The sequence below is a fragment of the Phaeoacremonium minimum genome (assembly GCF_000392275.1).
Source record: "Phaeoacremonium minimum UCRPA7 unplaced genomic scaffold PA7_03_scaffold_554, whole genome shotgun sequence".
NCBI classification, from domain to species: domain Eukaryota; kingdom Fungi; phylum Ascomycota; class Sordariomycetes; order Togniniales; family Togniniaceae; genus Phaeoacremonium; species Phaeoacremonium minimum.
This window is the reverse complement of record NW_006921456.1, coordinates 88,260-116,214: the sequence shown is the minus strand read 5'-3', so window position 1 is coordinate 116,214 and position 27,955 is coordinate 88,260. Positions and strand designations below refer to the sequence as shown.

Below are 27,955 nucleotides of genomic sequence, written 5' to 3'. Positions count from 1 at the left end.
CCACGGCATTAGTACATCTTGTATAACAGTAGCGAAAATTGCTCACGGCCTAGTAGCCAAGAAGTGTAGAGTGATGCTGTTTGTAGGTTGTACCTATTGAAAGAGTACAGGCAAGCGAATCTGACTTATTCTGCGAGGATCTCTTCGGCCGCGGCTTCACAGACGGCGTTGGTGATCTGCCGCACGATACCCGCCTGTACACGACTCAAATACTTCTCGTTCTCGCATCATCGCAACTCCCGTGGACCGGTCTGAACGCGTTCCGGCTCATCGGTTATTCCTTTGGCGGCGCCATCTCCATCGGCTTTGCGAATGGTTTCCCAGACATTGTTGAGTCGCTGGTTCTTCTTGCACCGGTTGGTCTCGTCCGTACAAGTGATTTGAGCCCCATGAGCCGGATCGCGTTGTCAGGGTGGTTACCTGAGCGTCTCCTGACGGTAATAGTGAAGAGGCGGCTCTGGCACCCCATTTCGACAACTGCTGTGAAAGCACGAAGATCCCCGGTCGAGGTAGTGACAGATTCCGTGGTGGCCGAGGCTGCCGATAGTCCCTCATCTTCCAAACTCCCCGCCGATCCGGCCGATCTCGACATCCTTGAATCTGTAAGATGGATGGTGGTGCACCATATGGGCTTTGTTCCTGCATTCATAAGTTGCACTCAAAATGGTCCAGTTGTGGAGCAATATGACGCGTGGCGTCAACTCTCTTACCGTGGTCCCAGGAAGACAATCATTATATTTGGTCGTACAGACGGGATTGTTGTCGAAGACAACTACCAGGTAGATGGCCTGCCACTTGTAGGCGGGAAGGAGAGAGTGGTGTGGAAAAGTGTGGGCGGCGGGCATGATTTCCCAACAACACACACAGAGGAGGCGTTGGCGGTGATATATCAGGCTTGGGACATGTAATACTAGTAATTGGTGGAGACCAATCTTGGTGTTTTCGAGTTTCGTCTTGACAATATTGGCACTCATTTCCTTAACCACACCTCTCGCATGAGCTTTCTGCAATGTACTCCAAGTAAGAACCTGCCAAAAGGAGACTGATCTCTATCTAAAATCAAAACTGAATACGCGCTGACGGCGTTCCGCACGACCATCATAAGGCCGGCTTGGCGCTCCCTGGACCGACTTACGGCCGTACCGTGAGCCGGTTAGGCTATCAAATTCGATAGTTCCAAATTCGAGCTTTCATTGGCGGTGAACTGCCGTTTGACACGTTTTTCAACAAGAAAAGAAATTCTAGACTCTGAGTCAGTTCATTTATCTTTGTTGGGGACGCAAGTTGGAGCGTTTCGTCAAATTCTGTGCGACTGTCGGTTGTGTTGTCTCTCGGCAGCATCGTGAGAGCACGCACTCACGCGAAATGAACTCGGGCGCACAAGCGCCAACGGGCGGACCCCTCTCGGCCACTTCTGCAAAATTATACACGCCATTCATTCTTTGGCTTTATGATTTCGTGGTTCACACACTATCTAACCAATTCGCCTGGTGCTGCAGCTCCAAAAACATCCTCATCCCGTTCTTTCAGGGACATCTGCCAGAAGGGAAGAACCACCTCGATGTGGGTGTCGGCACGGGGTATTTTCTTTACCACAGTAATGCGAGGCTATCCTCTTACGACAGCATATTTCTTATGGACATGAATGCGAATGCTCTCGCGCAGACAAAAAGACGCCTCGAAAGCGCAGGGGTTTCACCGGAAATCATCCATTCGATTCTTCATGACGCGACAAGACCTTGGGATAAAGAACAGCCGCCAATGTTTGATTCAATATCAGCATTCTATCTGCTTCACTGCCTATCCGGATCCATGGCAGAGAAGGTGCAGACTGTGGTTTCTGCTTTGAAGCCTCACTTGAACCCGGTAACTGGAGTGTTGTACGGCGCCACCATCCTCGGCGACGAAGCAGGACACAACGCTTTGGGAAGATGCCTGCTGGAAATTTATAATTGGAAGGGTGTCTTCGGAAATCGAGGCGACAAGGAGGGCGACTTGAGAGATGCATTGAAAGAACACTTCAAGGAGGTTGATGTCCAGAGGCATGGGAAGGTAGCACTCTTCACAGCACGACGTCCAATTGTGAGTTGAGTTGTGCGACAGCTCACCCACCAAAATCGGACGAATTGGGCACATCTCAATGTGCACTACTCTTCCATCTCCTCGTGTGTTGAGGAGGAGGACAGCACTGGAGAATGAAGCACGCATGCCGGTGACGTCATCCGGAACGGTGCGGCTCGAACCTTAGCATGACGACATTTCAATAATTCCGAAAAACTTCATGCTTTCACCATATCAAGTTGAAGCAATCCAGCATCACGAAACAATCACCAATAAAAATTTTTAGACGCAATCATCCGTACATCATGTCGCTCGCCGCTTTTCGCAAATCACAACAGCACGAGGATCTCGCCAAGCTCGCGGAGGAGCATTTCCAGCACGATCTCGATGAGTCTGATCGCGACGTGCTGAAGAAGTCAGCACGTACCGTGTCCGTACACGCAGCTGTTGGATCCCTCGTTGGTCTCGGCCTGGGAGTCTACATAGCTTATCGGTTGAGAAAGGCGCGGCTGGATGTTTTCAACGCCTTCCGTGCAGTAGAAAAACCTACACATGTCGTGTTTGCCGGCGGTAGAACTGGTACGTTGTAGTCCATGCTTGTTGATTGTTCCTGAGCTTTCTGACGTTTTTAGAACCCATTCCAAACATTACGCCATTGCTCCAGCCAACTCGATGGGGGGACTTTGCAGCTTATTTCTTTTTCAGTCTCGGCGGTCTCTTCGTAGGTGGTGAGACAGGGCTTCTGACTGGAACATCAGGAGCGGCAAGATCTATCAGGAGGGATCCTGGGAGAGAAAAGAAAATCGAAAATGCGTACAGACGGTTCAGAGTTGATGCTCTCAGAAAGGAGGCTGACCGGCTAGAAAATGGTGCGCCTGTGTGGGAGTAGTGTCTGCAGCGCGGCGCCGGTATACATATGAGGATCTGTATTGAAACAGGGTAGTAGTGTCTACTGCCGACCAACACCCACTCAAGATATCACATAGCACACACACACACACACACAAATAAGCCTCCAGGGCATGAGAACGTACTGAGAATGATGGTAGCCATTCTTCTATTGTAGTAGTTGTAGCTGGGTAAAAGCGAGTGAAAGTGAAGTAAGTAATAGCGAACAATTCACCTGACTACCGGCAGGGGTAAGACTATGCTCCCCCGACTCAGCATCTACCATTATTAAAACCTTAGAGGCTCAATAAACTCAACGTGAAGTCCGTCGTCTGTGTCAAAGTTAAAAGGTTAGTTTCTGTGTAGTTATCTTTGGTGAGATGCCCAAGGGATTATCGATACTTCCGGTTCTCAACACCTTAGTGCGGAGGATTGACAAGCTCATGTGAGCTGCTGTGATGTGTCAGGCAATGACCGTCAAAAGTGACCTACTGCTGTAATGAGGAAATATGTTCACGCTCAAGCTTTCCAAACTCGGGGGTGTCATCGTCGAGTCGCTGAACCAGTCCATCGCCGAGGAGCCGAGAATTGGAAGCGCTCAACAAACAGCCAACTGTGGTCTCGGAAAAATGAGCCAATAATTTAGGGAGACCAGATGACTTAGTCTATACTTGGGAGTTGTGGCTCGATTGGCTTTTCTATGATCCAAGTTCTGACCGAAGGATTATGCTTAGGGTGATCTAAGCTTTTTTTTGAACTATCGATTTTATTGAGTATCTTACTGCTGCAACTCTGGCTAGCAAGCATTCACATGAACCGCCATGAAGTATTGTTCTTACGTATATGTCTCGGTTCTACCTGTGAATTGTATTATGTAGCTCTGAGGCGAGAATTAGGGCACGTATAATGGTAAGCCACTGACTTAGTGGTGGCGGGGCCCGTACAAGGCCCCGTATTGTTGGTTACAGCTATGCTGTAACATGGTCATTACTTGGTGATCTGGCCAAGGTCCAATCTGTCTAGCATTAAATCAATATAGCCAAAGCCAGTCAAAACTTTTTCTAAAGAGCTCGAGGATCTGGATAGGAATTAATGAATAGTGCAATCCGAGCATCATCATACAGCATCTTGAGAGCGGCCATCGAGGACGCGGAGTCCCAGTCCGAGATAGTTGATGTTGGGTATGCCGGAATTGCCCGATGGATGCTGCAGCAAATTGTTGCATTATCGAAGTGAAGGGACTTTTGTTGCTCGCTCCATGGAGCCATTCATGTAACGCACAAACCTGCCAAGAGCCTGAAGTCCAATAGTCAAGACCCGGGCGCGCATCAGTTGGTCAGAATACCATGGATCGAGCCACTTTGATGGGGGCATTGTTGAGGGACTATAATATCCTGAGCTGCCACGTTCGGATCTCGCGGCATGCATGATGCAAACAGGCTGGAAGAAGGCCGAGAGCGAGGGGAGGGAACAGAAAACCCCGCAAATAGTTCACCGTTAGCCTCGCGTGGTCCCGACTTAGGTGCAGTTATAGTAAGCTTAAAAGCAACCTTGATAACTAGTAACCGATAGGTCGGAAGGCAACCGAGCTCATGCCGCGCTGTTGATTGATTAGATTAGATGATCTGATTAGATTCTCCACGGCTCGTCGACGGCGATTGGCTGCCGGCATCAGGGGTTCATTTGCAGGTGGCAGAGCGGCCAGCCCAGCAACACTCGTGCATAATGTGGCTGCTCTAGGTATGAAAATTTGGTTGCTTCGTATTTTCCTTCAGCTCCAGCCATCTTGGCACCTCCGACGTCGGGTCGGCCAGCCTGGGATCTCGCGGGCTTAAGGTCACAGCCGTAGTGGCTTGCTACTTATCGACACACTAGCTCCCTGATTGGGCAATGGTCGGTGTAGAGCTGCACTGGCACCTTTTCAGTGCGTTTGAGTCGGTGATAGTGTGCGGCGCGAGTGGCTTGAATGATATCACAAAAGGACGTGGACTCAATCCTAGACCGGGATTGTACGGAGGTGATCGGTGACCATGTCTTGTTCCGGGTGTCCTCAACAATTGGCCGGACATCCGCGATAAACTTGACTGTAGTAGCTACTGGCTTATCCAAATATATATATTGCGGCTCAATCCCACACAGACAGCTCTCTAGACTATTCTCTCATCACCAAAGCATTCAGGTTCTCAAGTCAACTCGACAGATCCATTCTATCTTTGAAAATGAAGGCTTCCATCATCCTCTCGCTCGCCAGCCTGGCTCTGGGCTCTGTCATTGAGCAACGTGCCTGCCCCGGCAACAATTGCAACCGTCAGGTTACTGGAACTCGTGCCGGACTTCCCGACCTTGCCTCTCGCTCGGCCGACTGCTCCAGCTTCATTCGTCTGACAGTCACTCCTACTCCGCGGTATGTCTTCATTCCTTGACATATGCAGGGCCGATTGTACTGACATTGCCTTTTTCTTAGCACCCGCACTGTGACTACCTTCATCCCGGAGCCCACCGGCTGCTCTGGTGACGAGATTGTTGCCCGAGCCATCGATGTTCGCCAGGTCACCGTCACTGCCAGCGCCATCCCCACCTATGCCTCTTCCTGCGATGATGGCTCGGAGTACTCGTCTGCCTGCAGCTGCTTGGGCGTCACCACCGCCAATGCTACCACTGTCCGCGCTCCCCGTGTCACGTCCACCGTTACCTCTGTTGCCACTGCCTGCGCTAGCCGCGCCATCGCCGCTGTCCCAACCTGCGCCTATGACTGCTTCCTCGAGCTTTACCCCAGCTATGGCTGCGGTGGCCTTGATGACCTTCCCTGCCAGTGCGCCAACTTCGAGACCCTCGGTACTGAGGTTACTCCTTGCGTCGTTGCCGCTTGCTCGCACGCCGATGTCGAATTGATCTTCCCCGCTGCACAGATGGGTATGTCCTTTTGTTGTCTTACGAACCCGCTAGATGCTGACATGTGCTTTAGGCTGCGACTGCTACTCGGTTGCCAACCCTTCCCCTACTGCTGTTTAACATGGTGGAGAAAATGGTCAAGCCTCCAGTAAGGATTTGAGATAGGACAAGATGAAAAGCACTTGTCTCAATTGAAGAATGCGTGACCTAAGTAAGGTAGTCTATTAGCACTCACTGCAATAAACATCTTACAGCAACGCCGAAAGCGTAATTGGTGATTTGAGTAAAGTACATTGTTCATTCTTAGAATCAAAAAGCTCTTTAGGGTAGAGTGCTTCGGATTGACTTTGTAGATACGCTCTGAAAGATTCTGGAGGTAAGGTATGGAAGAAAATGTCTATCCCATCTATAGCGGTATCATGCACACCATTTGAGTCCAGCTGTTTGTTTAGGAGAGTTCATTGAGTATTGTGTGGTTGTGTAAACAAACTAACGGTGGGTGAAGTGAACTGTTCTTTTCCTTGTTTAGAGAAAGATTGAAATATAAGAGACCTGCGCTTGCCTTTTCTAGAACAAAACAAATAGAAATTGAAGTAGAGACTGTTACGTATTACACACGGCTACTTCCATGCGAAATGCTGCATATGCAGGCAATCCACGCCTTTACTGGTCCAACGCCTGTCCAAGGTACATTTGGTAATACATGCCTCTCTTCTGAACCAGGTCGTCGTGACTACCAACCTCGACGACTCCGCCTTGAGAGAACACAAATATGGTATCTGCCCCTTTGATGGTAGATAATCGATGTGCTACGGCAATTGTCGTTCTTTTTCTTCCTTGGACGTTTTCACCCTTTGCTGCTGCATCTAGAGCCGCCTGTACAACTCTCTCGGATTCTGTATCGAGGCTTGATGTGGCTTCATCAAGAAGAAGAAGACTTGGTTTCCGAATCAAGGCACGCGCGATAGCTATGCGCTGCCGCTGCCCACCGGAGAACTGAAGCCCCTGGGAGCCACACAAAGTGGCTAGGCCGTCGGGAAGTGATGTAATGAATGTATCGATGTTGGCTTGCCGGCAGGCTTCGAAGATCTCCTCATCTGTGACTGTTGCTAAAGCTCCATCAGAGAGATCTTCGATTCCTAATGAGATGTTCTCGCGAAGGGAGCCCTGGTAGAGAACTGGTTCTTGCTGCACGAGAGCCATGTGTCGACGAGATTGGCCGAGGTGCATAGACATTGCATCGACCCCATCAAGGCGGATGGAGCCACTTGTTGGCTCATAAAACCTTTCGAGAAGGTTAATCATGGTGGTTTTGCCACAACCCGATGCCCCAACAAAAGCAACGAATTGGCCGGGTTGAATGTTGAAAGACACTCCCTTGAGAACCTGAATTGCTGGTCGGCGGGGATAAGCGAAGACGAGGTCGATGCAATCCACCTCAATTGCCTCCACGGCATGGTTTTGAGGTTTTGGCGGATAATTATCTTTCATATCAGTGGGAACTTCCTTCCGTATATTGAAAACATAGTTTGCCGCTCCTTGAGCCTGAGTGATACTAGATGTATAGGTAAACAACGATGCTGCAGCCTCCCCCGAGAAAATTATGGCAATGAAGACCGTATAAAACTGTTGAGAAGTATACTCCCCAAATGATATCAAGCGGCCTCCGTACCAAAATCCAAGAGCCATGGACAAGAACGATATAGATTGGCTAAGCGCGTACCAGAACATAGTACTTACAAGGCTCCTGACAGAGGTCTTGGCAATCGATCGGAGACTGTCCTCATAGCTAGCAAGAATCTCGTGCTCAAGAGCCAGAGAGGCAACACTGCGGATAGCCAGGACAGCTTCAGAAGCAATCCCCGCACTATTGGCAAATCGTGATGCTGTGTCATCATCGAGCTTGAACTCGAGCCGGATGCGGACGTATCCGGATGCGACAAGAGGAGGCAAAGCACCAAAGGTCAACACAACACCAAGTTTCCAACCATATGCAATGGCTAATACACAGCTTGACACGAGATTAACCATGATTGTAAGGATCAGTGCGATGTTGGAAGATAGTAGATCCTGAAGTGCCGTTGGCTCGGTGGAAAGTCGGGAGGCGAGCGCACCAGTTGTGTTGTCAGGGTCGTCAAAAAACTCCATCTTCTGACGTAGGATATTGTTGAAGATATCGAGCCGATAGTAGTTCATGATGCCTTGGGATATCGTGGCCGACATCCAACCAAGGATCAGGTAGGCGACTAGGTTGCCAAGTGCCATGACAAAGAACATCAGAGCATAGAAGTCCCCACGGTGAAGCATGGCATCCCCTGTGAGAGCAAAGGCATCGAGAATTCTCGAAAATAGAACTGCAAGTGCTGGATAAGTGCCACCTGAGACAGTTAGTCAAGATACGGACGAATTGCAAGATAACTACGAACCCCCTATTGTTGCTGCCACGGCGATGACTGCAAATGGAAACCGCAGGCTCTTCTGTTCTCTTATTATAATGGATAGACACTTGAGTAGATTGTAATTGGAGACCTTGTGCCTCGCCATCTCTGGAGCGCCATCTTCGCCGCCGGATCTAGATTTGGCTTTGTCGACATTCGCCTTCTCAGTGTGATCGTTAGAAGTATATTGTTCTTGTTGGTTATTGCTTCGGTTTTCTTTACCAATATCTTGAGCAAGAACAAGTCGGGAGTAGCCTCCGCCAAGCTCAATGAGCTTTTTGTGAGTACCTTGCTCAACTATTGTACCCTTTGACATCACAACGATGTTGTCAGCATCACGGATAGTTGACAACCTATGAGCAATGACCACCATGGTCCGGCCTACTGCAACGTTGCTCAATGCTTTTTGAACAATATGCTCAGCATTCGCGTCCAAGGCACTGGTAGCCTCGTCTAATAAAAGAATTCGAGGATTCGATATGACGCTTCTTGCAATGGCTAAGCGTTGTTTCTGCCCTCCAGAGAGCATAGCCCCACGCTCGCCAATTTGTGTGTGGTAGCCCTGATCATGTCAGCATATCTCAGCACCTTGGCTGTGATAGTGAAGAGTATATCACCTTGGGAAGATTCTCGATAAAGTCATGGGCGTAGGCTGCTTCACAAGCCTCTTTCACGAGCTTGAACTTGTTCTCGTCCGAGAAGTCTGCCTCTTGCGTGCCAGATAAACCATAGGCAACATTCTGGAAGATCGTGCCATTAAAAAGAACTGGTTCCTGTAGAAGCTGTTAGATTTTATTATGCTGCAACAAGAGGTGGGAAATGACGAACCTGCTGTACAAGCCGAATGTTTGTTCTTAACCATCGAATGTTGAGATCTTCAATCCTTTGTCCATCAACGGTAATGCTGCCACTAAGAGGAGAGAACCACCTCTCTAATAGACCGATAATAGTGCTTTTCCCCGAGCCACTTGCTCCGACGATGGCGGTTGTTTTGTTGGCAGGTATGATGAGGCCTAGCCCTTTCAGAACTTGGACATTCGGCCGAGACGGATAGGCAAAATCGACGTTATCAAAGACGATGTCTCCCCGGCATTCAGATGGTTTGAGACCTTGTGTTGACAGTGAGTCGATTTGAGATTCTCGGTCTATCGTTTTGAAAAGATCACCCGCTGCCGCTCTAGCTTTCGCTACCACCATAATTTGAGGAGCGATCTGTGTTAGGCCTTGAGCAGCAAGAAGCACCGCAAGAATGACCCTAAAATAATGGGTTAGCTTCGCGAGTGTGATATTTAGAATAGAAATAACGTACGTGACAATATCGCCTGGTGCAGTGATTTCTCCACGGTAATACATATGAATCCCTTGCCAAAACGCCAATCCGTAGCCTGCATAAATGCAGAAGAATTGGATGCAGAACATGACAGCGTAGATCGGAAGCTTCTTTTTTCCAAGCCTTTTTGCGTCATCTACAATGCTTTCGTATTTGCGAGACAGCTTCGGATACGCCCAGAATGCGTGCACGTTACGAATGCTGGCAAACACCTCCTCAGCCAACTTATCGGCTGAGCTCCATGTGGCCATAAGCTTGTTCTCGATCCTGCTATCGATGGTGACACATATAGTGATGACTATCAGAATGGCAGGTACAATACACAAAGTAATGAGTGTTAGCTTCCACTGGACAGCAAATGCGACAATAAACGCAGCAAAGAAGGTGGTTGTAGCCTGCACCGTTAGGCCGAATTTCTCAGATATGCCCTGGTTGACAAGATTGCCGCCGTTGTTGATACTTCCAGAGATGGATCCTAGCTCTGATGAATCAAAGTAACCAATCTCCTGTCGCAGTGTCTGCTTGAGGAAGTCGAGACGGAGTGCACGCGTTATACGGATCGCATTAATCGAAATGATGGTCTAAAGCGACACAAGCTATTAGCAGAAGGTCTCAATGTTTCATCAGTACGTGCTTACCGTCCATACGTAAGCGAGAACAAACTTTGCGACGAAAAGATAGACGAAGTAGAGTCTAAATATCTGTATCAGTTCCATCCAGCTAGTGGCTCTGTCATATGATTCTGTACGTGTATTGGTTGATGGATGATCGAAACTCTGAGGGAGTCTTCCGACCCGTGATGAAGTCGTTGAAGATGGTAACGAATTTGCCGAAGATGAAGTTCATGAGGGGTAGTAGAACTCCAGCAACAATCATACAGACAACTGCTATGGCAGTTGTGACCCATCCGATTGTGTCATTGTATTTGAAGACACGCTACAAAGATCAACTAAAGTCGAGGTGAGGAGAGACCAGAGCGCACTCACAACGTAACCATTCCTGGAAGTTTCGTCTGCCTTCCGAAGATTCTTAGAAGAGACGATGGGAGCCGTGTCAGAACCTAAAGTAGCCCTTAGAGCTTGCTCAGACTTTTCTGAGTGGTTCTCCATCGTCGTCGATCTTTATTCGGTCAAGACCGTACTTAGAATAGTGAGAAATAAAGCACCACAGTGAGTGCAAGTAACAGCCAGGAAGTCATGGAATCTGAAGTGTTTTATTTTGTATAATCGAAAATGAATGGTCGATACAATAGGGGCCAGCGCGGCCGGGGAGCTGCGAGTAGAGGCGACGGACAACCCGCCGGCCCGGGATGGAGAAGGGGCAATCACCCTATAACCAATCACATTTCGCACCAGATCACAAATTAATTGTTTTCGACTAAGACCTAGGCAGATATGAGCTACAGTATCTTACACTGAATCATCAGAACTTCTGCCCTGATTGTCAGTTACAAGGAGACGAACCGAGTCAGCCATACTTCAAACTTACTCGTTTGCTGCCCGTAATCATTCTAGCCAATCAGAAGAAAGCCCTCGGAGCATCGGAGCTCCGCGGGAAAGACTTCATTGATTATGTCAGCCTCTTTGTTTACTCGGACGAATCATCAAGGCCAAAAGTAGACAATCACAAAGCGATGCAAGAGGACGATGAATTTACGGGAAGGCTTTGAAACAAGCCTTGTAGAGAGAATTCCAAAATACGAAATTTACGCAAAGTGAAGAATGAAACTGGAGAATTATGCCTGAGCCAAGTGATAGCCCCTCAGCATGAGCCGTCGCGAGGTGCGTGATGACCGTATTTGCAGGATATAACATGCGGGACGTGGGCACCGCGAGTCAGACACGGACCGTCCACGAACAAACCCTTTGGGAAATGTTCGGATTCGGCGCTCCGCGGCAAACGCATAGGTCACGTTTTGGCCCGTGCACTAAGTTACACTCTAGCTCAATGTTGATCAGGTGCAAGATTCGCTGCAATTCAAATCTTTCGGTAATAATAACACGCCCAACGCCATTTATATCTGCAAGTTCTTCGGGCAGCCAAAGGACCGATCTCTTACCGAAGCCTCCGAAGCATGAAACGAGGCTGCAATCATTCTGGTTGGTGTCTGGCTTGTAGTCTTTCGCTTGCCTGCCAAGATCGAGCAGATCTTAGTCGAAATGTCCGACCCTCCGGATAAGTCTGGGCTTATTCGACGTGCTGTATGTTTTCATTTCCTTGTCTCCATTCTATTGCCCATTTAGCCTCTCTAAAGTGTTGCGTAACGCTCCTTTCTTTATGTTATTCTTTGACCTTTAATATACTGACGATCGATTTTGGGTGAACATACAAGTGTGATCAATGTCGCTCTCGAAAGGTAATTGTATCTCCTCAGACCTCTACGCAAATTTTCATAGTAACTCAGAGTCAAGATACGATGTGATAAAGAAACCCCATGCTCTAATTGTAAAACAGGACAGAGAGAATGTAGCTGGACAGGCCAAGTTCCCAAAGCCAGGGAGGTGCGACAAAGAGTATTGATTTCTCACCAATAGTAAGTCCCTTTACTTTATTTCCCGTCACATTGATAGCTTAACAATACATAGTGAACGTAAGATAGACCATTTCGAATCTCGCCTTATGGGGATCGAGGGAATGCTCCGCAACTTGACGACGTCTTTCAGTCGTGGAGAAGCTCCTCGCTTAGGCTCAGATCCTACGAACATTGACACGTCCCCAAGCGTTGCCGAATCCAGTACCACGTACGAAGAACTATCTCACAAAGAAGACGTGGATCAAATTTACGAAGGCAATTCATCGATGAACGCGCATGCTGCATTTGCTCGCGAGTTTCTAGAACAGGCAGTGACGAATACCTCACTAAGTCGGCAACTTAGTCCGGACATACAGAGTGCGTTGGTGTCACTTCAACAAATGGTGTATACCCATGGGAGAAAGGGTGTTTCACCCGAGAGCCGGTTCATTCATCAGCGACCAATGCCAAGAGGGGGATTCAGCCAGCTACCGTTGCCTCCGATAGATGCCGTTCTGAAGCTCATACGCGAGATTAAGGGTAGGGTATTGGTATTGTACAATATTGTCTCGAAAGGCTAACACAGAACAGCCGCACCGCCGATTACTTTTATGATGAGCTGTACCTTCATAACCGTTGAGGAGTTTATAGACGCGTGCCAAAAGGTCTACTTTGCCACAGAAGACTATGGCATTCCAATTTTCATCATCGTGAATGCGGGGCTGTACTATCTCTTTCAAGAGAAGGCGATGACGAATGAGTCTAGGAGCGAAGAGTTTCTCAAGTATCACCACTTGTGCAGGGACAACCTGGAAACTGCACTGACCAACTTACCACTGCTTCTTCCACCTACCAGAGAAATGATCGAGGCACTGCTTCTCGGTGTGAGTCAATCTAGTCTTCGAGTAGGTACACAAATGCCTGCTAACCCTTATAGGTCACATACTCCATAGAGACTTCAAAGATGAGTCTTGCTTGGCAACTCAACAGTGCCGCAGCTGCCATGTGCCAAACCCTTGGATGGCATCGATTACAGACTATAGGAGAGGCAGATGACGCTAAATCCGCAATCTTTTGGTTCTGTTATATGCTTGATAAAGGCCTTGCTCTACGATTTGGTCGCACATCTATCATGCACGATTGGGACATTTCAATGCCTCGCAACTTTGGCAACATGCAACTAGCAGAGCCATGGAAAAATGTGATTAATGTATGGATCAGAACTGGTAGTATACTAGGCGAAACATATGAACATCTATATAGCTCCAACGCGCTGGCCCAGTCGCCGGAGCATCGAATCGAGACGGCACAAATACTCGTAGGAAAGATGAAACAGATCTGGAACGAAATGGAAGAGCTATCGGGAGCATTGAAGCATCAAAGCACCATGATGGTCGGAGCATCGGTACAAGGTGCTAAAGACAAAGAGATCCGTACAATGACGCTTGACATGATAATTAAATCAGGCAAGGTTGGTCATTTGGCCTCTCTGACTCTAATCTATCGCGCGATTCCGAGCTCACCAGGCTTTCCGAGCACTTTCAACTCTGAATGTATTGAAGCGGCTAGGATGGCGTTCCAGTGTCACGAAGAATGCATGGAACTAAACTCGGGAAGCCTTACTGCAAAAGCTGGGTACTTGCATTGGTACGTGGTGCTTTCGCCGCGATTTGGTATGAATCTATTCAGCTTACCTGTACAGGACCATCTTATATGCTCCTTTCACTCCTTTCATCGTTCTATTCTGTCACGTCATCGAAACGTCAAATATTGACGACCTCCAGCGGCTCGAACAGTTCACAGCAGGGCTGCGACCTGTCACATCCATATCCCTGGGTCTTGAGAAGCTACACCGCCTTTGCAAAGCACTCCACCAAATAGCCGCATTATATGTCAAGGCGAAGAGTCAGCAGCAACAAGATCAAGACATGAACATAGTTGGAGACGACTTTGACATGTATTTGTCTCAATTGGGTTTCATATCTCCAAAGTATACAAGTGAGAGCATTGCTCCTGGTGGAGAATTTGGGTCGGTCTGCGTCCCTACTGGAAATCAATCTTTCCGTTTGGGTGACTGGTTCTCTGGTAACAGATCTGTCATGGACATGATGGAAGAGGACTTTTTCGATTTTGATTCCGACTGGTCGGCACAAAGAGAACCACATGATTTAAATTGAAGCCTCAACACAGTCAGAGGATCACGCTGGGGTGTATGGTATATTTGGATTGGACTTGGCGCTGGGGAGTTGACATGACTAGACAGTGTTGAAAGCATGCATGAACTAGGACTACTGGGCTGAACTAGGCAAGCTGGATTAGCCATTTCTGGAAAAGTTGTGTATACCTGACTTGACTAACCCATTTCTTGCAAATTAATGTCACTTGAAGCTGCAGATCCTCTTTCAAAAACGCGTAGAGCGCTAATTACCATTTTCAATCTACCACGTAAGATGTGTCCCGTCTGTACGTATGGTCATCAAAGAATTCGTTCATTCCGCAATATTTATTATATAAAGCTCATCTTTAACCAACTTATCAAGGAACAACATCTCTATGGATCGGAGAGGAGCTATTCTTAACTATTGCGTTCTTTTCGAGCGACATATTGTCATTCGTTAGAGGTGCTGTCTAATATTGGCAAGGTTAAACAATGCTGACACGCCATAACGAGCGGCTTCGTTGGTGGTAATCCATGGCGCCTCCTCTCCGCATTGAAAATACTCTGGCGTCGAAGCCTTGATTACAGCCCAGTCATGGCTTTGGCTATACCCATCAGTCCCGAAAAACTGATCCCATGCCGCGCGGCCCAGCTCTTCGCTCTGTTCTGCCACTGCTGCAATAGCCGTCAACGTTGAGTGACTCTGGCGCCAGGATACAGCTCCGAAGTCAAAGCCATATTCCTTGCGCTGAACTTCTGTTGAACCGTTGTATGACTTGCAGTAGGACAGCCAAGTCTGGAGAAAGTCTTTGGCCACCGAGGGGAAATCGCTCTTGATGGCGTCGAGCACCTCTGTAAGTGTTTCAGGCAGGCCAAACAGTATTGACAAGTGAGAAATGAGGTACGGGGGCATGGGAGGTGGACATTCGCGGACTTCGCATGTTGATGGATTTAATAAGATCTCGTTAGAAGCAATGCCGTGAGGTAGAACGGAGAGTCCACTCAGCAGCTTCACTATGGATTCTCGCGCTCGCTCCCAGTCGGGCGCTCGGCGTTCCCATGCTGTCAGCCAGCTGGCAAGTAAAGCACCACAGTCGAGACCGATATTCGTCAGGGCAAAGCCCTCAGGGAGCTCTCCATGCTGTAGCACTTTGCGATGCGAGTCGAGCCCTAGAAGAGCGTATTGGCTTTCTTGGAGCTCTTCCATCAAATCACCGGTGCGTTCATCACCTGTGAGGTAATAATAGATCCGCCTATATAGTACATTGGAGATTCGAAGCTGTTTCGAACTGTCGCTCCAATGTTGGACACCGTGACGTGTTCCAAAACCCTTGAACCTTCCTGAATGATAGACGTCAACTTCACCCGTGTGCCTCGTCATAGCCTCGGCCATCTTGAAGGCGTCAGATCGGCCAGTGTGTAAAAAGTAGAGCCACAGCCACAGGTCGGTGGACAGCTCCGAGTTATCCCAAGCAAAACCGCCGACATCGTATCTCCAGGAGTGTCGATAGGGGTCGTAAGTGTGCTGCACATCTCCGTAGTCCCAAAACCCGTACCATCTGTGTTGCTCGACTTGTCCACGGTAGTAGTTGAACAAGAGATCAAGATTCTTCTCGATGTCTCGCTCCTTCTGTGGAGGAGTATAGCCTAAAGTACGGAAATCCGGCGACCAGCAACCGTGGAACACACCAGTCGAGTGCATATAATCCAATGTGGGCACTAGTCTTGGGAGCTCCCTGACGAGGGCGGAAAAGGCGGCTAGTTGTTGATTGGATGGTGTGGCTGTATACGGCTGGAGGAAGAGCTGGTTCGATCTTGCTATCCCATTTGCAGTAGCAAAGCCAGGCTCGTAGTCCTCATACGTAACCCAGACGGCTTCAAATTGCTTTTTATACGTGTCTAATCCCAAGCCGTCATGAAAGGGAGAAGTATCGAGAGGCTCAGCCAGGGGAGAATACAACCATATTGTGATAGTTGCCTCATCTCCAGTCAAACCATTCAGGTCAATCTGGGTCGGATAGCGTTCCCAGAAGTCAGCCATGCCGACAACTAAGCCCCCATGCCTCGCTGACCCGACGTAGGCAGTTCCATCCGCACGACCACCTCCAGTTACTTTGACCCAGGAGTGGCTGTTCTTGGTGCGTTTCTTTATAGTAAACCCGTCAGATGACAACTGAGAGAGGGTGTAGGCATCGAAGGTAGGTATACAGGCCAAACCTCTTCTGAAATCTGACTGTACCCATTCCTCTTCACGAAGCGTGACAACCTTGCCAGTAGTCTGCTCTAGTCTGTTCTGAATAGTTGGGCCGCTTCTCAGACCCGTAAGGCCTTGAACTTCCTCCTTCAGGATACCTCCTCTAGAACCTCCCAGACGGAGGTGTCGATTGTATGGCTCGGTATCTCGGAAGGGAACGAAGAACCTGAGTCCTAAAGATGTCAATGGCTCGTCGCCCTCTAAATCGTGGATAAATGAATGAACAATTCGTAGCGACGAGCTGTCAGAGTATACATAGAGCCTAGCGTCAAACGGGAGATGTTCACGACCGTCGGAAACGACAACGCCGGAAAGCTTCACAACGATCCTGCTGCTGGTCTGGTTTTCGAACTCTGTTTTCTTAAGAAGGGTGGTGTACTCTTTCTTATTGATGGATGCAACGATTGTGGCACCTGTATTGACCAGATGGTCATCAATGGCGAGGCTTTCAAACAATGAGGAGCTGCCTGGCGGAGCGAGCTTCAGCTGCAGCCCCGACCTTGTTGAGATAGAAATGCTTGGCGAACTTTGGTCAATTACGAATCCATCCTGCAACACTGAAGTATCGGCACCCTTTACGGTATAGGTCTCGCTATAGCCAAGGTTACCACTAACAGAGTGTGCGGTCCATTTAAGAGAGCCATCAGGCCAAAACGCGAGTGGCCGGGAATCTATTGGGTATGCACCTCCTTCTCCCTCGATAATAAAACCCTGTCCAGGCTGATAGAGACCCTTTGGCCATGGCATGCCAAAGGACACACCATTGGACAGGGATTCACTCCCCGACGCGGCCGAAAGCCAACGTAGATTCTGGCCCGACATTTTGTGCGTGATTTACAAAATCTGCCAAGTTTCCCCAGCTGAAAATGAGTAGGAGCCAAGAATGACCCACAATCAGAGACCCCAGCCGGAAGGAGCCGATGAGCAACCAAATAATGCCTAGCAATTAGCTGATTTGCCGACAGGCTTGCTAGAAACATTGACTGACACGCAGGATCGTCAATGCTACAGTTGCTGGGCATGGACAAGTCTACAAATTTAACCTGATGGAATGCATGTTGAAGCGCGAGAGGCGGCTGGGTGGTAGCTGTGCTTCATGGTTGGCCATACCAGACGCGGTTGAGATCGACTCAGTGTTTCGGCCTCCGGGGTAGAATTACAGCGTCCATGCGGAGAATGGCACTTGGCAGTGTTGGGGTAATATTTGCTCTTGCGCCAAGGTGCGCCTAGAGGAACCGGCGCCAATTCTACCCCAGGTTCCCTTCTCATGTGCTGTACGGCGTAATCCTCTTCTCCATCTGTTTGCGTCGAACCGGGTAAAGGGGTCATATCAGATTGGTGGCCTAATATCGTTACGGTCGCGCCCCAGTCACTCCCCAGATTCCTCAGTGGATCTCCCCCCAATTCATCTCCATTGCTCCCTTCCCCATTTCATGTGATCATCCCAAGCCCACCCTTATCATCTGCGGCCGCGTCAGCTGATTGGATCTTGGACGCATCCATCCTTCCAATCCTCAGAAGTTCAGGAAACCATGTGGAGCTCTCGGTCTGTTCTTGAACCGGTGAAAGCCTAAATACCTGCAAGTTGAAGAGCTATTGCCGGTATAATATAAGCCGACCGGCCGAATGGCCTCTGTGATTGCCATATCGTACCGTTTTGTAGCTCAGAACCAGTAGTAGGGGTGGCAGAACCCCTCCAATACATATGATGGTCGCTTCAATCCGCACCTCTCTCCTTCCGGCTCCCAGTCTGGCTTGTCTATTCCCACAGCGTACGATACGGCGGCAGGCGAGGAAACAGCCCTTATTTCCTCAGTAAGCCACGGAAATACTACTATCGCTGCAATATCCAGACAAACGACACCATGGCTGTGCATCAGGAAGACGTGGAAGACCCCAAAACTGCCACTGTGGTGCAGGAAAAGGATGACGAGAAAAATGTCGTCCTCGATGCTGGCGCCGTACTCAAAGGCGCCCAGCAGGCTACAGATGCCGAGCATAAGATGGGCCTGGTGGAAGGTATCCGCAAATACCCCAAGGCTTGTTTCTGGTCTTTCCTCTTTTCTGCCGCCCTCATCATGGAGGGTTTCGATAAGGCATTTGTGACTGCCTTCTTCGCCTTCCCAGAATTCCAAAAGCGGTACGGCGAACTACAGCCGACAGGCGACTATCAGATCCCGGCAAGCATCCAGGCGGGTATTGGCAATGGCGTTTCCGCCGGTCAGATCATCGGGCTCCTCATTAACGGTATCCTTGCTGATAAGTTCGGGTACCGATGGGTCATGTTGGGCTGCCTGTTCCTGATGGTATGCTTTATCTTCATTCAGTTCTTTGCCACCAGCATATACATGTACCTCGGGGCCGGCATCCTTCTCGGGGTGCCCTGGGGTGTGTTTCAGACATTGACCACTACATACGCCGCCGAGGTTACGCCCAACGTCCTCCGACCATACCTTACATCACTGGTTTCTCTCTGCTGGTCCGTCGGCTATCTTATCGGCACTGCCACACTACGAGGCTTCCTTTCTATGAAGGGTGAATGGGCATTCCGCATTCCCTTCGCTATTCAGTGGGCACTCCCGATCCCTCTCGCGATTGGCATCTTCTTGGCTCCCGAATCGCCATGGTGGCTTGCCCGAAAGGGTCGTACCGATCAAGCGGTCAAGGCTCTGCGAAGGCTTCGGTCTAAGGATGCCACAGCAGATGAGATTACTAACACGCTCTCCATGATTGAATATACTATCAACATCGAGAAGGATATCAACTCAAAGAATAGCTCGTACTGGGAGCTCTTCCAGGGTATAAACCTCCGACGAACCGAGGTAACTGTTTTGCTCTATGTTCTCCAAGAGATATGCGCACCATTGGTGTCGTATGTCGTGTACTTCTTGCAGCAAGCCGGCGTTCCCACCACGGCCTCGTTTAATTTCGGAATGGGTCAATACGCATTGGCTATTGTCGGCGTCTTCATCGCCTGGTATCTTACTCCACGCGTAGGTCGACGAACGCTTATCCTTTGGGGCAACTGTTTCATGGCATCCACCACCATCTTGATTGGTTTCTTGGGCATCCCAAATACCACCACACATACCAATTTTGCATACGCTATTGGAAGCATCCTCTTGATTGAGTACTTCATCTTCTTCATCACCCTCGGCCCCATCATCTACACCATTGTGACGGAGATCCCCTCTAGTGCACTCCGCACAAAGAGTGTGGTGATTGCGAGGGCCACCTACAATGTCTTTGTGTTGGTTGCCGGTCAATTGGTACCGCGTATGGTCCAGAGGGCTGCATGGAATTGGGGCGCCAAATCCGGTTTCTTCTATGGTGGTCTTATGGCGTTCTGGATGGTGTGGGTTTTCTTCCGCCTTCCAGAGACAAAGGATCGTACCTTTGCCGAGATTGACATTCTATTCAAGAATAAGGTCAAGGCCCGAGACTTCAAAAAGACTCGCGTGGACCTTGCCTCGCAGACTGTTTCTCAGGAATGATTTGTAATTGAAATAACTCATATTGATCCCGTGAAGAACTAGTCAAGGAAAATCTACTGATTACATTCAAATGCATTTTCCATTACGGCCAGCGTAGCTGAACTCTATTGATTGTTTCTCGCCTCGACCTTCTATTGGCTCATACCCTAGTGTTCACTTCACTGCCTCGGACACGTGTATGGAAATGTGCTAGAAAATATTGGTCTCTACGCAAACTCCGGGTGTTCATGGTCCATCGCAAAATGATCGGTTTTGTTTGCGGCTTTAGTGGGCTGCATTGTGCAAAGCTCAGGCTTCTGTAGAAATAGTTCGGTCCTGTCGTAAAAGAGCCGAACTATAATGTCCGGACATACCATCATCCACACTGCCCGGCCTTTAACCCCGAGCTTCAGGCAGCGGTTCACATTTATATAAATGATCATGCTAAATGAGTATCTGCAGAGATTTGGTCACCTAGGACAACCCCCTGAGTTGAGACACCCGTGAATCATGACGGCCCAACTCCTTTTGAAAAACGGCACCGTCCTTCAACACGACGCTCAGGACAATATTGTTGTCCTGAGAAACACCGATATCCTGATTCATGGATCCCGTATTGCTGAAATCGGAAATCAAATACCTGTTACCGAGTCGATGGAAGCCATAGACTGCCACGACAAGATCATTTCTCCCGGTTTCATTGACGCTCATCATCATCTATGGCAGACTCAATTGAAAGGGAGATTTGGAGATCACACTTTGTTGGATTACATGGTTGACGGTACGTATGGAAGGACATAGTGAATGAAAGACAGACTTACTTTAGTAGCCAACCTTCAAAGTCTCAATTTCACACCCGATGATATATTTTGGGGTCAATTAGGTGGTTGTCTCGAAGTCCTTGACTCTGGTACAACCTGCGTAGTTGACAATGCGCATATGAGCTCTGGACCCGAGCACGGTTCAGCCGCTTTAGAGGCCACAGCTGCTTCGGGTCTTCGTGCGATATTTTGCTATGGCGTTTCGCCGCTTCGTGCCATAGAGTGGACGGAGAACTCCTTCGAGATTGATCGTTCGCCTCTACCAAGCTGGCTGCTTCCACAAATGAAGGCTTTTGCGAGTCGTGCCCCTTTCGGGATCGGAGGTAGAGTGCAACTAGGATTCTTTTTCGATTCATACTCTTTACCTCAAGACATGATCATCAAAACACTGAGCTCTGTGAGGGAGTTTGGTGTCAAGGTCATTACCAGCCACTTCAGGCATTGGCCTATTTCCACAGGTATGTTGTCTCGCCAATCTGCCAAAACGGCACTGACTCCTCTCAAATGATCATCATTCATTCTATCTAGCGATGCTGACTATAAGATGTGAAAGGCCAAGCACATATACCCGAGATACTTGCTTCCTGTGAGATGCTTAGAGAGGACATACTCCTTGCACATGGCAATGGTACGACAGCAAGCCAAGCCACTATCCTAAGCGATGCCGGTGTCTACATCACCTCCACTCCTGATGCAGAACTTCTCATGGCATCAGGAGCTGATCCTGTGGCTTTCCGATCTGATCTACCGCTGACCTGCTTGGGTGCTGATTGCCATTCCTCTGGGCCAACCAGTATGCTCCATCAAATGCAAATGGCGCTATCTAGTGATCGAGGAGCCCAAACATCTAGCGCCTTTAGGAGCAATCTCTACCCGCAACAATTTCGCGCCACTGTACAAAAGGCCTTCAACTTGGCCACAATCCAGGCTGCTCGTGCTGTACGAATGGATGACGAAATTGGGTCTATTGCTGTAGGCAAGCTCGCAGACCTGGTTATTTTTGATTCAACCACTCCGTCTATGGCTTGCGCAGCAGATTATGATCCTCTTACTGCCATTGTCAGACATGCTGGTGTAAGAGAAATCGACACTGTAATCATCGGAGGTGATATCCGCAAGCTAGGCGGTCAACTCCAGGATATCAAGTGCCCCAGTTCATCCAATGGAGTTGGAGCTGTCGAGTTCCTCCGTGGTTTAGCAGATGACGGAAATCTTTCATGGTCTGAAATTGCTCAGAAGGTGTCAGTAAGTAGGAAGGAAGTGCAGCGCAGAATTGAGTCAGTAAACAAGGATCTAGCTCGATCAAAGCTCGGTCTTCTTATGGGCGGGCTCGAACATGTGTTGGCCCCGGCAGTGTGATTTATTTTCCAAGTAACACAGTCACCACAATAAAATACACTTGTTGCAGGAAGATGATCATTCATCTCCGCATAATCTCAATAGCTTGATGCACGATCCTGCTTATCCATCTCCAAACACAATCAATTGGATCCAGGTGTCTCGTCAAACTAAGACACTTCGTCACTATCAAATGTCTCACCAAACCCCTAGCATAGCTTGGAGAGCTCCTCTACTGTAAACTCAGTTATTTCCAAATTGAGAATGAAGTTCTCCGACAATGGGTAGACTAATGGGGTTGACAATCTTAGAAATTCCGACCATGTCATGCTACGGTGTCTATGGAGAGAAGAGATTCGACATTGTAAGCAATCTAGGCCTCTGGGTGAGTTCCATCACTGTCGCAGGCGTCCCATGAGACCATTCAAAGTGTGGTAGCGGCAACCAAACACGGAAGCTTTTACTTCTATTAGTGCATCTTTAAGGGATGCTCAACCGGAACGATAAAGAACACTCACTGAGGTGGGTAGAGTAAACCGTACAATAAGACTTTGTAGCAGCGGCTTCTTGTTTCTGTGTCAACATCTATGTAACAAACAACTCTTTTAAGGTAACGAGATGGTATCCCCGTCATTGACACTGACAGGTTGCATGTGCTAATTCTACATCAACCGTCTCAGAGTTCCCGATACTGACTTCGTAGCAATTTCTAGGGAGTCCTCACGATAGTTTTGTTGCTCTCTTTTTCTTTGTTTTCTGCGCTGCCGTAAAACGCGGCGAGAATTGCGACCCTCCCCCTTTCAGCCATCATTTGATCTGTCTACTGGAAGTTCTTCTGCATAGAAGTCATCCACCTCCCAGAATTTATTGTCTTGGACGGCCTCATGAATCAACCAGTTGTCCAACGATGGATAGGGAGACGCGCTCATACTTAGGCGCCTGGAAAACCATGCGGTTACCAGGCTGACAGTGCCCCGCGGTCCAAAGGTTACTGGAAACCTGCCGTTTTCAAATGAAATGGTGAATTTTGCCGTGGAAAAAGCCTCGTCTTTCAGCATGTATTCGTTTATGTTGAGTCTGGCAGTGTCAACCTGGCCGACCTTTGGCACGCGACGCTTCGTCAAGGTCATTTCGATATCAAATTGACTCTGCACAGGGTCTTCGGTTGCCATCGGCTCATCTTCGAGCTTCCAGTCAAACTCGATAGCAATGTACAGAGTGTATCCAGCGCGGCATATCATCTAGACTCTTGTCAGCGCCTCGTTAATAATGTGAGTGATAAAAGAATGCAGGGGAGTATTTATGAAAGTCGCCATGAGAAACAAGTCTTAATTAGTCTGCAAATACTTGCCTCTCCTGTTCCATCAGCAAAGAACGTGAGTTTCTTCGCATGGTCTGGATCAGCAGACCATTCAACATCACAAAGCAGAGGGGCTAAAATGTCCATGTTGCTTAATCTTTTTTGAATATAATGGAGATGGATCAGAGAATAGCTCCTGTTACAGCCGGCTGGCTGCAACGAACCTTTTAAGGATGACCAATCTGTACCGACGTATTGATGTCATATCTCATATAGGTACCTCATTATGCACGCCTACCATGGATTCTTGAGATCAGGGATGATTTTGGTCATTTTTGCTTCAGCTGTTCCTGTTTTGTGGCGAAGCAATTGCTGTGGGTGTAATGACCCTGGCAACAGTGGGAGAAGGCTTGAGGTATTTGAGGCACAGCATTGAACGTTGCGGGTACCTTCCAACAATATTTAGCACACACTCTTCCATCAGTGCCGATCGCTTTTTGAACTAAAGACTTGCATATGATCTGCTGATACTTGTTTATGAATTAATCCCGTCACGAGGACATGAAAAAAATATAATAGACTAGGGTATCTGCAATTTTTTTTTTTTTTTTTCGAGAATCGTGCCTAGTTCATCTCCCCCTTCTCCCCGGTCAGTATATCGCTACCTCGAAAATTCTGACATCTCACGCGTCCGGTAAAAGAAAGCTAAAATGATCATGGTAGTACTCATGGTTCTGATGAGCTGTAATTGCTTTCAAAGCCAGGTCTAAATTTGGACCGCATAAATCAAACAAAACAATCTCAAACGTTGTCATTGCGTCCAATCAATAAGGAGAAAGATGCTACTCAAAGCGGGAAGAATATTACTCAAGAGTACATACTCAATGGTGAAGATAGACCCATGGGCGTAGACAAATGACACACATGGCGGTGCTGGAAATACCAAGGACCACTGATATGTGGCTTTCGATTTGATTGGCCATTGGGTATATTCCACACTGAGGATCACGGTCCAACTCCCTGGTGAGTTGCTTTCACGGATTTCATTCAGACTCCTTAATGCACGTTGGAAAACATGTCGGTTGGTACTAAGGATATTTCGTGTTCCGTACAGTAAAGAGAGTACATGATCAAAAATCCAAGAGAAAATTGACAACCAATACAACATTGTCTGCTACTGAAGTTTTTCCATCAAATTCAGAGACCGAGGACGACAAACATGACGCAAACTATATCACTAACTTCGACCAAAACCTGCGCACCTAACTATGACTGCCCCTGACCACACTTTCCACAACCATTCTAATTCAGTAAGAGACAGCGTATGGCTCAGCTTCTGGGTTTACAATATTTGCCCAACTGGTGTAATCGACATAGTTGAAGCCGATTGTCTCCAGGCCCTGGACGGCAACGGCTTTGATAGATAATGGATTGCCAGTGACAAGGGCGGGGGGAAGCAAGTATTGAATGTAATCATCCTGTTTTGCCATGCGGACAGTTCTCGCGGGATCAAGGCCAAGGCTCGTGAGATAAGCGACAATATTCTGCTCATTACTGAAGAGGTTGAGATTCTGCCCATTGACAGTTGCCTGTTGCGGTATCCAAGCCTTTTTGACATTCGCCCACTTGGATGATGACGTGGCCGTCAGCGAGGCGTGCCTAAAATCATGTCAGAAAGCATTTCAGTACAATTGGTTCAGTCACATACCAATTCTCGTACAAATATCCCATACTAAAGGTCGTGCAGTAGATGCCCACACCGAGTTGACCCCCTTGGTTGCCCATGTTAGAGTCCCATACTAGAGCCTTTGCTTGGTTGACTGCAGCAGCCTCAGCCTAAATTTGAAAACATCAATACGGCCAGTCTATGTTCTCAGGTTATAGGAACGTACTTGGCCCATGTGACGCCAACCAATGGGGGCGCTAGCTCGTTTTACAGAGACGAACCGACCGGAAACATCCGTGGCCAAAGCCAACAACACGACATTGATGAGCTTTCTGAATAGCATGATGATGGGGAAATGGTATTGAAAGATAATGGGTGTGGAAGTGTGATATGGTATGGAATTGATGAAGGTATCTGAGTTGATTGATTTCTGAAAAGTTAATTACTAGGTGGATGCTGAGACTTAAGTAAGTTTTTCTTCCACCGCTCGTACCCCCGATCTATCTTTACAACTCTAGTGGTATTAACGACCTTTTCATGACGCACCTTGGGTATTTGACTCTTCTTCGCGCAACTCTCACTAGATTCTATATTTAGTAATGCTTCGACATATATTGAGGTCATCCTCTTACATGAGCATGGCTAGAGATGGATTTGAAACGGAGTTGATCGCTTATTTTGATGGTCTATCCCAAACGCAGAATTGTTGAAGTATGTCATTGTGGCAGTGCGAAGACAATAGGATTCTGCGATTCTCATGTATATGGCGATGGATATAATTATCGTGATATCTCTAAATAGAAAGTCGGGGCCAGAATTGCTATCAACACGGCGATCCTTAGTGTTTATCATGTTTACCATCATGCCTTCATTTGTGTGAGTGAGCAGAATAAAGCAAAAAGAAATCAGCCATATCATCTCTCACAAAGTCTAAGCCCCCTTTTTCCTTGAACGGGCCAGCGAGTTTCAAACAAGTCAACACAAAGGATCACCGCTCAGTCGAGCAAAATACAGGCATATACATGAGCTAAGGCGGTTTCGCCACTTGGAGATGAACTCTACCGCGGCACAGAGCCAAGCTCCTCTCATAACATTACGGCACAGTTCAAACAACCATCACAGAACAGACGGCACAGAATGGGATATCTTACCAAGCTTTGCGGCGCAGACACCAGGCTTGGCAAACGATCTACCTGTGCCCCAGGGCGTCACAGTTAGCCAGGGTTTTTTCAGAAATATTTTATCCGATGGATATAAATAGGAGATTGAAGCTATCAAGATCGGCGTTTGAAGATTTTCATACTCAACCCGTCTGCGATGCCATGCGTGAACTGACTTCGAGAAGCTGGAGGATTTACGGATGACATCAAAATGTCCATCACTCCACACGATGCATGCTTCCACAATGCGACTCAAGAGGAGATATATTCTCAATTCCGATGTGATGAGTGAGAGGCTGTGCTATGAATGACGTTGAGTGGGAGTATGATCGCCTAGATGGAAACTCTGGACCTATACAAACAAGAGTAAGAGCAAAGACTCTCGAGAAATGAAAGTAGTCGTAAATGTGTATAAATAAGGTGATAGTTTCGCCTGACACCCAGGAGGAAAATTATCATCATTCATCAAATCAGATTTCAAACACAATTCGCAAAATAACGTCCTTAGACAACTGGCTTTTAACTAAATACTCTTTGCAAAACTAAAAGACCCCTAAACGATCTTGAAAATGCGTTTCTGTGAGTGTATCTCTTCCAAGAGTTGGGAGTTTCAAGTGACTGACATATCTAAACAGCTAGCTTGGCTGCCGCAATCACCATTACCCTCTCAGGGGTCAGAGGCGCACCATTTACAAACACTACAACGGTTGATATTACGACTCTTGATATTGAAGTCCAGCGCGCCACTTTGAAGTATCTTCATTCTCAGAATCTTCTTGATTGGAAGACAGCAAATGGAGGCGAGGTAGTCTTTATCACAGTGGACGAAATCCACGGTGCTCTGCCACACATCCACGCCTCCAAGCCTCGCCGCGATACAAAAAAGCTTTCTGACCGAAACGACATCACCACAATAGTTGATAACATCAAGGCTCAAATTTCATGTTTTGGCTCCGGCTACAAGGTGGCCGAGACTGTCATTACCCCTGCAATTGAAACTGCCTGTGAATCAGTCTTGGGTGCATTGCCGGGTGGCCCGCAGTTGCAACAGGGGTGGGCAATCTACAAGTTCTATCAAAGTGTAACAGATGATAAGGGAAATGTCGGAGATATCCTTTTCAAATTGTAAGCTTCCATTACCCGTGTCGTCAGAACATTGGAGGACTATCACTAACCATTTCACTTTATAGCATGCAGGGCCAAACCCCTACTTTCTCTATGAGTCTCGATCTTTGCAAAGACGCAATGACTGCTTTGTCAGATAAATGCACTGGAGCAGCGGGCAACTCTCAGGGTGGAACAATGGGATTGGGGGATGGCATGTATTATTTCGATGTTGATCCCACCCAGCTCTGAAGAGGTGGCATAACAGTTGGCAGCGGGGATGAAATTAAGGAAACAGATACAGAGCGTTTCCTCGACGTGCGAATTTATTTTTCTTATTGTTTGATCGTCTGCTTTTGGTTTGTAGCTGGAGACATGTACTTAGAATGACCGTCGTTTGAGACAAATGTTTTACAGATTTTCATTATCGAGTTGATTTGCCGATTAAAAAATTGACGCATTCCTTCTAGTATGTTTGGCATATATATTGATACAATACCATTTTTAATGGAACTCTAGTTTTCCCCGAAAACTGAGCCTTTCAATAATTTCTCCACTAC

At 47.9% G+C, this 27,955-nt stretch overlaps 4 protein-coding genes across 4 annotated transcripts; 2 read left to right on the top strand and 2 right to left on the bottom strand.

Annotated features, from left to right (window-relative positions):
- Window positions 1–5,168: 5,168 nt before the first annotated feature.
- Window positions 5,169–5,961, top strand: UCRPA7_7769 (hypothetical protein; the record flags this gene model as incomplete). The annotated part of the gene is made up of 3 exons (XM_007920296.1): window positions 5,169–5,353; window positions 5,414–5,862; window positions 5,915–5,961. 3 exons carry the CDS (start codon window positions 5,169–5,171, stop codon window positions 5,959–5,961), a joined length of 681 nt encoding a protein of 226 aa, XP_007918487.1.
- Window positions 5,962–6,950: 989 nt separating this feature from the next.
- Window positions 6,951–10,718, bottom strand: UCRPA7_7768 (putative multidrug resistance protein 1 protein; the record flags this gene model as incomplete). The annotated part of the gene is made up of 9 exons (XM_007920286.1): window positions 6,951–6,980; window positions 7,582–8,219; window positions 8,268–8,841; window positions 8,897–9,052; window positions 9,108–9,534; window positions 9,589–10,190; window positions 10,248–10,302; window positions 10,358–10,545; window positions 10,596–10,718. 9 exons carry the CDS (start codon window positions 10,716–10,718, stop codon window positions 6,951–6,953), a joined length of 2,793 nt encoding a protein of 930 aa, XP_007918477.1.
- Window positions 10,719–18,398: 7,680 nt separating this feature from the next.
- Window positions 18,399–20,027, top strand: UCRPA7_7767 (putative mfs alpha-glucoside protein; the record flags this gene model as incomplete). The annotated part of the gene is made up of 1 exon (XM_007920294.1): window positions 18,399–20,027. One exon carries the CDS (start codon window positions 18,399–18,401, stop codon window positions 20,025–20,027), a length of 1,629 nt encoding a protein of 542 aa, XP_007918485.1.
- Window positions 20,028–24,772: 4,745 nt separating this feature from the next.
- Window positions 24,773–25,366, bottom strand: UCRPA7_7766 (hypothetical protein; the record flags this gene model as incomplete). The annotated part of the gene is made up of 3 exons (XM_007920292.1): window positions 24,773–25,124; window positions 25,174–25,301; window positions 25,358–25,366. The coding sequence occupies 3 exons, from the start codon at window positions 25,364–25,366 to the stop codon at window positions 24,773–24,775; spliced, it is 489 nt and encodes a 162-aa protein (XP_007918483.1).
- Between the last annotated feature and the right edge of the window lie 2,589 nt (window positions 25,367–27,955).